The sequence below is a fragment of the Lepidochelys kempii genome, chromosome 5, assembly GCF_965140285.1.
Source record: "Lepidochelys kempii isolate rLepKem1 chromosome 5, rLepKem1.hap1, whole genome shotgun sequence".
Lineage (NCBI taxonomy): Eukaryota > Metazoa > Chordata > Testudines > Cheloniidae > Lepidochelys > Lepidochelys kempii.
In genome coordinates, this window is record NC_136384.1 from 26429086 (window position 1) to 26439075 (window position 9990).

Consider the following 9990-nt stretch of genomic DNA (forward strand, 5'->3'; position numbering starts at 1 on the left):
TTATTTTATGTGTTTTTATGAGACTTGGTGAATTTTGGCCTGGCTAACTTTACTTCCCTAGTCTTTTTTTATTTTGCTGCAAAACTAAATGTATTTCCACTTAAATAACATCCTCTTCAACCATTTTATATCTACTTAAGCCCAGTTTGGACAGAGCAGGAATAATGCAAGTTCATGTGTGATGCAAACTTTGCTTGTGCATAATGTTTTCAAGGTGGAAAAGTTACTTTGGATGAAGTACATGTTGATGTTTTGCATCAAGACCCTTGGAAAGCAGTGCATAAACTAGACTATAATGTTTTTTGTGTGTGTGTGTGTGTGTATTATATATATATATATTTATATAAAATGTTTATTTTTTTAAACTTGCAGAAAACAGAGGTGAATATGCTCTTGTATATAGCAGACAATCTAGCGTGTTTTCCTTATCAAACACAGGAAGAGCCACTGTTTATAATGCATCATATAGACATTACGCTGTCAGTTTCTGGTAGTAACCTATTACAGTCATTTAAGGAGGTAAGTGCATTTATGATGTATTAATAACTTGTTGCAATGAAGTTATGTTGACACCATAATGAGCACTTCTCAGTCATTCCAGTGTTGCACACATGGATAATAAATAACATTACTTTGCAGCCAGTAGCATAAATCACTCTCAGTTCTGGCAAGGTCTGACAGATCTGTGTTCAGAAACTTTCAGGATTTTTCATTAATTTTGAAAGTCAGTGGAAAGTATTAGAGATGGAAGAAAATAAGACTGGTATTGTCAGATTTAATGTTTGTCAGGGAGGGGGGATCCCAGAATCCAGGTTACTTAGCTCTAGGTCCTTTAATCCATCATGAATATCTGAGCCATAAGCAATCTAACTTTATTGGTACATTGCCCTTACTACTCAGAAAATGTTTTGAATGGATCTGCCTGTTGGCAAGGTTTCTATTTATACAGCCCAAATATATTCATTTACTTTGCCCATATGGCTCTTCACTTGCACTTTTCTTCATTATAGTGTGTACATTGTGTGCCTCTTGATTACAAATAGTTTCACTAGTAATTTTTTAAGCTGCAATAGTAGTTGACTCTTTCAGTCATACTAAGCATCATCATCTGTAGGCCTCTGTGAGGGGGAAAGTATTTTAAATCATGGTAGCGATTTTGAGAGGCGAGCTCTATTCACTAAATTTAAAAACAAAATTGAATGATCTTTACTTATGTATATGCAGAGCAAATGTGCAAGTGATATAAAAATTGAATTCCCCTTTGATTTCCTCCACTGTAGTAATACGAAACCTCTGGGCAGTTTTCAAACTGTTGCTTTTTAAAGAACAATTTGCCAGTAAACCATTTTTGATTAAATATTTACAAAATAAAATAACATCCAATATTTTATATATAAGATATATAATGCATATGTAGTATTGTCTAAAGGTTTGTATGAATGAGTTTGAGATTGCTGCTTTACTAATGAGTGCCAAAGTCATGAGCAACTTATGCAGGACAACTCGAATAAATGACAATGAAACCCTTATATCATACCAAACTATCATGTATTCCTTATATATCACGCATTATAACAAACTATTTCAGAAATGTTTTAGAATTCTTATTTTATTACTCATAGGTACTAATAATTGTATCCTTCTGCATATATAACTAGGTGTCTTAGTTATCATGAGTCCAATCATACAGTCATCAGAGAAAATACAATTTAGCAATCTCTAACTGACCTAAAATAGCTTTTCTATACATAATAATATTTTATACTGCAGCAAAAAATTAACTGTTTATAAACCGTCCTCCTGTAGAGAACAAGAAATGAAGTAAATGTGAATCTAAAACGTCAAAACTCACATTAATGTTAGGTTTGCCTGTTTTGGGGGGGTTTTTTTGCTTGTCCAATTTTTTGAGAAATAGGTACAAAACTCATGTTAATAGGTCTTAACATATACTGAATAATTCTTAAAAGGTTCCTGTTAAGATAATTTTTCCTAGTTTTAAAAATATGAACAATTGCTTGTAGTACCTAAAACTAAAATCTGTTAACTTATTGTTTCTTTTCTTGTTCTCTGAAGATACCATATTGACTAGATTCCTGCTCTGGAGTCTTGGCCTAGAGTGAGATAGGCAGGAGTATCCCTTTTTTCACCCTTTGAGGCACCGCAGGTGTATCTTGTGTAAAAAGTCCCAGGGCTTTGGGGCCCTCTAAAGCATACAATTTTCATGCTGTTCTTATACATTCAGTAAAGGAGCGCCACTGGAGCCAGGACAGGTGCATCCAATGCCTGCTCTCCTGTCAGTCCTGCAGCTTTGTTTAGAATGTGAGTCTATATCATTTGCAGTTTTTGTCTGTCCTGTTCTCTGTAGGGTCCCCAGTCCTCTGGCGTAACTTGTTGGTGCACTGTTGTTTCTTTAAGTCCATTTTGATTTGATACCATTTCATCCTTTAAAGTAATCAGGATCCAGACTGAGGGTGGGTTTTCTGCGCTGCCACAGTTTGGATGTGTCTAGATGGCTCCTTGATGTTTCCTCAGTAGAAAATGTGCAAATGGCCGACCTGGATTTCACTGCATCAAATCTCTTTGTGCAACATGCCAGTATAGGTTAAAGGCTTTTCTGCTCACATATATTGTCTTATGTCCCTTTTCTTTCTTCTAAATTTGATCGATGCGTTGGAGTATCTCCAAGAATTGGAAACATTACCCCAAACTCTGGTTGTAACAGAGTACCTCAGATCTCTTGAGGCGTCCATTCAAGACTTCATTAGTGAGTTTGCAAAATATAAATAAGCCAAGATTTTTAATTGTGAGTGCCTGTAACTGGACAACAAAATCAGTAATTAAGCAATTAAATAAGTAACCGCATTTTCAGAGGTGCTGATGGGCACACACTCAGACTCCACAGGTACTTAAATATGGACTTATGGCCATTTTATAGATGGGTCTATAGCCTCTTTTGACTGTAGTATAGGGATGGGACACCCTTCTCTGAGGAGTAAGTCCTCTGAGATAACTGACTATTAGGACTTGCAATGATGTGTAATTTTGATTCTTTGCATTCTCAGTGGACTTTATCTCCAGTGGAAAGGAGTTACTTGTGCAGTCAGGAAGGCAGAGATACTTGCTGAGTGTATATGTTCAGCTATAATCTCATGGTGATATTTTCCTTTTGAAAATCCCAGCCTTTGTGCCTGATTGCTTCGCTCAGTTTCATGACTAAGACTGAGGATTGCTTTTATTCTGAAAGGCAATATTCCAATTGCCAAACTGTGCTAGGAGCTGACTTAGGGGTTAGATCAGTGGTTCCCAAACTTTAACAGCCTGCGATCCCCTTTCACTAAATTGTAAAACCTCGTGAACCCCCCCCCTAAAAATGAATATTTCCAGGGATTTAAGTTTAAATTTCCTCCGCAATCCATAGGGCTCCTGCCACTGGACCCCGTTGACCGCCCTGGTCAACCAAGCTCCACTGAACTTGGGCTGCAGGTCCCGCTGACCGCCGGGGCTCGGGCTGCCAGCCCTAACTGCCCTGCCCCGCTCTCCCTGGGGCTCGAGCTGTCTGCTCTGCAACTGGGTGCCACCTGCTGCCTCAATGCCCGGGGTCTCCTGGCCGCCATTAGTGAAATTTTTTCTGGTCAACCCCCGTAATGTTCTGCAAACCCCAGTTTGGGAACCACTGGGTTAGATGAAGTTCAACATTCTCATTTTAAAGATCTTCCCCGTAACCTCCTTCTGTTGATCCTTACTAAGGTAGTCTATCTTTGGTAATTACCAGCATAAATAAGGCTTCAGGCCATTTCATTAGTATTTGGTCCAGTTTCTTAAATTGATGCTAATATAAACCATATATTATTGTTCTGTTTGGAAGGGTCCAAGTGGCCATACAGGTGACTTGTTCACCTGTTCATTTTCCTCACCCAATTCTTACTTTCCATTTCTGAAAGATGTTTTGTGAAATCTGGTTTTCCTCGGTATATTAAATTAACTCAGTTAGTTTTTCTTTCTCTGTGACTTAAAAAATGTATAGTTTGTGCAGTTTTCCCTCACTCTTTATAGTCTCTAAGAGCTGGAATCCAGTCAACACAGTATCTTTAGAGGGAAAAGACATTTAGCTGTAATTGGCTCTTAACATATAGTTTGACTTGATTCCTTGCTGGCATTCCACCTTCCTTTTAGAGTTGGGAAATGCAAAGTTCTTCTTCGAGTGCTTGCTCATGTCCATTCCTTATTAGGTGTGTGTCTTCGCTACATGCACCAGTGCTGGAAGTTTTTCCCTCAGCAGTATCCATAGGGGACCAGCTGTGGCGCCCTCTGGAGCGGCGCCCACATGACGCAGTGTAAGGGGCACCACCGGCTCTTTGGTCCCCACACCAGGGGGTACTGATTGAGGTATTCGAGGTGTACCTTGCCAGTAGATTGGCACAGACCCTCTGAGGCACGTGCAAGAACTCTGAGACCGGCCCTGACCATCTTCAGTGGCCCGGTATCGATCCCAGGACCAATCAGGTTCCAGAGACAGCCATTCACCGGGCCATCATCGCCCGTCTCCAGAAGGAAGGTCGCCCTACTCAGGACGATCCTCATGAGCCAGTTGTTAGAGTAGCTCCTGGTCCCATTAGATGTCCTGGTCGTTAGATATACTGGTCGAGTAGCGTGAGGCATGGAGCACCGGGTATCCGACGCAGATCCAGTGAACTCCGTTGGTCCCCGAGAGCTTGATGAAGACAGTCTTGCTTGGACAGGTCAGCTTCGAGATGCAGCTGCTGGCACTGGTCAGACAAAAGCCACCACTCAGCCCAATCCTGGTCGCCCAGGACTGACTGCTCCACTGGTAGCTCCATCTCAGGGTTCCCTGACTACCGACGGTGCTGGCTACATTATCAGCGCCAACAACGAGGAGTCCTTGTGGCACCTTAGAGACTTATCACATTTATTTGGGCATAAGCTTTTGTGGGCTCATCTGATGAAGTGGGTTTTAACCCACAAAAGCTTATGCCCAAATAAATCAGTTAGCCTCTAAAATGCCACAAGGACTCCTCATTGTTTTTGCTGATACAAACTAACATGCTACCCCTCTGAAAATTATCAGCACTGAAACCTGTCCCATGGCCCCAAGTGCAGTGGTACCCATGGAACCCTTGGAGGTTCACCCAGGCTGCCCTACCACTATCGGGAGCCTCGGAGAGGCCAGCAGCCTTGGTATCCCGTCCCCCACTAGTGCTGGAGACTTCAGGGGGTTAGACCCCGTGGGTCCAGGAGGACCCAGGGGAGAAAGCTGCAGGACCACCAATGGACATGGAGGTTCCCGCTGCATTGTCCTCATCATCGCCAGATGAAGCTATCACAGGGCCCCCTCACCCAGTTCCTCAGGATGACACCAAGGCGCACCAGGAATTTTTGAAGAGGGTTGCTTCTGACCTGGGGCTTCAGGCAGAAGAATTGGAAGAGACCTCGGACTCTCTGTTTGACATTGTCTGCTGTTCGGCTCCTGCCAGGGTGGCTGTACCTCTTCATGAAGGGGTTTCTAAGATCACTAAAAAGATCTCCCTATGTTAAGAATCCTCACACCTTCTTGTCAACTGTCTAAATGGGCCATCTTGATTATCACTACGAAAGATTTTTTTCTCCTGCTGATAATAGCTCATTTTAATTAATTAACTTCTTATTCCACCTTTTCATGTTCATATATGTATGTATATATATATCTTCTTACTATATGTTCCATTCTATGCATCCAATGAAGTGGGCTATAGCCCACGAAAGCTTATGTTCAAATAAATTTGTTAGTCTCTAAGGTGCCACAAGTACTCCTGTTCTTTTTGTGGATACACACTAACACAGCTGCTACTCTGAAACCTAAGATCACTAAAGCCCTGTGTCAGATCCCCCCACCCCCACCCCCTTCCCTGGCCCCTATCTCTAAAAGGGCCAAATACAAACACTTCGTGTCAACCAAAGGGCATGAGTACTTATACTCCCACCCAGCCCCCAATTCCCTTGTGGTCGAGGCGGTTAACCACAAAGAAAAGCAGCGACAACCCAGGGCCACCCCCAAAAATAAAGACTCAAGGAGGCTGGATCTTTTTGGGTGAAAGGTTTATTAGTCTTCCAGCCTTCAGCTGAGAGTGGCCAAACACCAGGACCTTCTAGGCCGATATGACTTCAATATGTGGCAAACCATGGCCAAGTTTGAAGGGTTACTCCCCGAGGCTATCAAGGAGGAGTTCTGAGCAATCCTTGATGAGGGTATGACAGCGGCCCTACAGGTGGCGTCAGACACTGCGGACACTGCTGCCCGCACCAGGGCTTCCGCTGTCTCCATGTAGCAAGCCTCTTGGCTGTGACCTCTCTGGGTTGTCCACCGAAGCTCAAGAGTCAGTGCAGGACCTGCCCTTCGACAGCTGGGGCTTATTTGTGGAGCAAACAGACAGCAAGTTGCATGGCCTCAAGGACTCCTGAACCACTCTTAAAAACCCTGTGTCTCTATGTTCCAGCCCGGTTTGTAAGTGGTTCAAACTGCAGTAGCCGCAGGGCCAAGGAGAGTCAGCCTTGGCAGGACCAGCCCTATAAACGAGCCCAGGGCTACAAGCACTGCCTGAGCCAACTGCCTCCACCCTCTCCCCAGTCTGGCTCGACCTGTAATAAGCAGGGGGCCAAACGGTCATTTTGAGGGTGCGCCCGAGAGTGACCTAGCAGACTATTCCCCAGATCCATCCTTTCCTGCCCCTGCAACAATGGCTGGGGACAGTCTATTCCCAGTCCAGAGACCCCATGGAAAACATTGTTACCATTCCCCAGGCAATACTTACCTCGCTGCAATGGTGGACCGACCGCAGGACAGTCCTAGAGGGGGTTCCGTTCAACAGCCCCCCTCACTCCATCGAGTTGGTGTCAGACATCTTGGACCTCAGCTGGGGTGCGCATTTCGGCGACCTCCAGACACAGGGGATGTGGTCCCCGGAGGAGGCGAAGTTGCACATAAACATCAAAGAGCGCCAAGCAGTCCAGCTGGCATGTGGAGTCTTCCTGCCCCACCTGTTAGGCAAGGTGGTACGAGTCCTGATGGGGGAATACAACCTTGATGTTCTACATCAACAAGCAACGGGGGAGTGCGTACGTCAGCTCTCTGTCAAAAGGCACTCTATCTATGGGACTTCTGCATCAGCCACGAAATCCACCTGGAAGCTTGTCACGTTCCTGGTGTCAAGAATGCTCTGGCGGACCAGCTCAGCAGGGACTTCTCTCACCATGAGCGGTCACTCCATCCAGAGGGAGCCTGCATGATCCAAATGAACTAGCACATCTTTGGTGTTCTGTCCGAAACCGCACAAGACCAGTGAGGAGAGGCATCTTCACGCCCTGGACATTTGAAGGGCCTTGGCTATCTACTTTCCTTTCCAAAAATCAACTCAATTCTTCATTGCTACGGCGGATAGGATGAAGGGTCACCCGGTGCCCTCACAGAGGATTTCCAATTGGATCACCTCATGCATAAGGACCTGTTATGACCTGGCATGGGTTCCACCATCACTGATTGTCAGAGCCCAGTCAATGAGAGCTCAGGCATCTTCGGCGGCCTTCCTGGAGCACATCCCTATCCAGGACATCTGTAGAGCTGCAACATGGTCCTCTTTTCACACATTTGCCACTCATTTTGCCATCACTCAGCAGGCCAGAGATGACACTGGGTTCGGCAGAGCTGTGTTGCAATCTACACTTCCATGAACTCCTACCCACCTCTAGGGGTACTGCTTTGGAGTCACCTAATATGGAAAGGACATGAGCAAGCACTCGAAGAAGAAAAGACAGTTACCTTTTCCATAATTGGTGTTCTTAGAGATGTGTTGCTCATGTCCATTCCACAACCCGCCCTCCTTCCCCACTGTTGGAGTTTCCGGCAAGAAGGAACTGAGGGTGGGGTGAGCTGGCGGTGCCCCTTATTGCGTGCCATGTGGGCACCAGAGCCAGTCCCCTATGGATACTGCTGAGGGAAAAGCTTACAGCACCGTTGCATGTGGGGAGCACACACATCTACTATGGAATGGACATGAGCAACAATCTCAAAGAACACCAGTTATGGAAAAGGTAACTGTCTTTTAAATGACTGACTTCTTGAGTATTCTACCATATAGATATTTATTTCAGTCACAAATTATACTTACAGGGAAATTATTTCTTTCCTGGTCATCAAGAAACAAAAATGAATATTTAAGTGGCATTGTGGCACTGGCATTTTCATCTGTGCATGATGTGCGCTTACTTTAGCTTCAGAAGATCAAAAAACATTCAGATATAGGGAAATCTCTAGCTCTGTCATACTAGAAGCACAAGACCAAGAGAAGGAATCAAGTCAAATGATATCTTCAGATAAGCCCAGTTACACACATGTAAATTTTCCTATCTCCTTAACATGCACATAAACATTGTTTTATTACACTGCTTATAAACTGCTGGGCTACTGGCACTTTTTAATTTTTCTTTTATAATTAGGAGTATTGTCATAGTTATTCAAATATAAAACAGAGATACATGATCTTTACTTACTTATTTAAGAGAAAAATTGAGTTCCAATTTTGGATTGACTGAACTTGATAATTCTCATTAACCAAAATTTTGTAAAGATCCCTTTTAATGTTTTGTTAACAATATTTTGGTAGCTAAATTTTTTTTTCCTGAGATTAAATAGAGCAGTCAATCCTGCTTATAAATATAGGTAAATATGTGCTATTTCTAAAATGTATTTTGATTTATTGATTTTAAAAATATTACCAGTTATCAGTCTCTCAATTTCAGTCTGCCGGTCTCATTCAAGTAGGCTTGAACTAATTATATTACTTCATATGCGTTTATACATTCTGTATTTCCTGAAACATATTATGGCTATAACAGGGGTAGGCAACCTATGGCACACATGCCAAAGGCAGCACGTGAGCTGATTTTCAGTAGCACTCACACTGCCTGGGTCCTGGCCACCGGTCCGGGGGGCTCTGCATTGTAATTTAGTTTTAAATGAAGCTTCTTAAACATTTTAAAAACCTTATTTACTTTACATACAACAATAGTTTAGTTATATATTATAGACTTATAGAAAGAGACCTTCTAAAAACATTAAAATATATTACTGGCACGCAAAACTTTAAATTAAAGTGAATAAATGAAGACTCAGCACGCCACTTCTGAAAGGTTGCCAACTCCTGGGCTATATAATAGCAAATTTCCTTTACCTTATCCATATTATCAACATAAATATTCCCTTGGAGAGAAACTTGGTATGAATGTCGTGGCCCCTTAAAGTGTATGAGAACCTCTGTCAGATTTTAAGAATAAAACTGTTTGAATATTTGCTCTCTATCTAGAAAGGCAAACCAAATGATATTTTAAGACACTTGTTCATATTCCTATTAATAATAAAAATGGACAACAGCAAAACCTGCCAAGAGTGACCTCTCATGGGAGTTAGCAGAAGTGGTCACTTGTAAAAGGTGGTCTCTCTTCAAAGGTATGATTTTGCCACCCTTACTTCTGCACTGTTTCTGGCAGCGGCACTGCCTTCAGAGCTGGATGGCCAAAGAACGGTGGAGCTATGAAGGCAGCACCACCGCCAGCAGCAGCGCAGAAGTAAGGGTGGCATGGTTTCCCAACTTCCAATCTCAATGTTTTGGACCTAGATGAAATTTTTGTTTCAGAACAAGAGGTTTATACTTTGGACATGTTTTAGTCATTGAACTACTTTTAAGTGGGCCTACTTTAAATTTTAGTCTGTGGATTTCAAATAATCCGTGAACTAAAAACATTTTTTTAAAAGGCAATTCACACAGTTAAGAGAATTGTGATTATGGAAGGATCTTTTTGAACGCTATCATAATTCTTAAATATTTGTCATCTTCTCTGTCTTCCAGTCTATGGTAAAGGACAAAAGAAAGGAGAGGAAACCTTCATCTGATGAGGAGAGTGAAAGTGACAGTAACAGTGAGAGTGAGAGTGAAAGTGAAA

At 42.8% G+C, this 9990-nt stretch overlaps 1 protein-coding gene across 6 annotated transcripts in view; it reads left to right on the top strand.

Moving 5' to 3' along the window:
* Positions 1-9990, top strand: part of NIPBL (NIPBL cohesin loading factor) — a 294662-nt gene that overhangs the window by 281417 nt on the left and 3255 nt on the right. For 5 of the 6 annotated variants that reach the window (XM_073343792.2, XM_073343793.2, XM_073343795.2 and 2 more), the window contains 2 exons: positions 373-519; positions 9897-9990. The exon at positions 9897-9990 is cut by the window's right edge and continues 208 nt beyond it. In XM_073343792.2, the coding sequence (XP_073199893.1) occupies positions 373-519; positions 9897-9990 (241 nt within the window). The remainder of the gene's footprint in view (positions 1-372; positions 520-9896) is intronic. The other variant, XM_073343794.2, reaches the window with a different exon arrangement.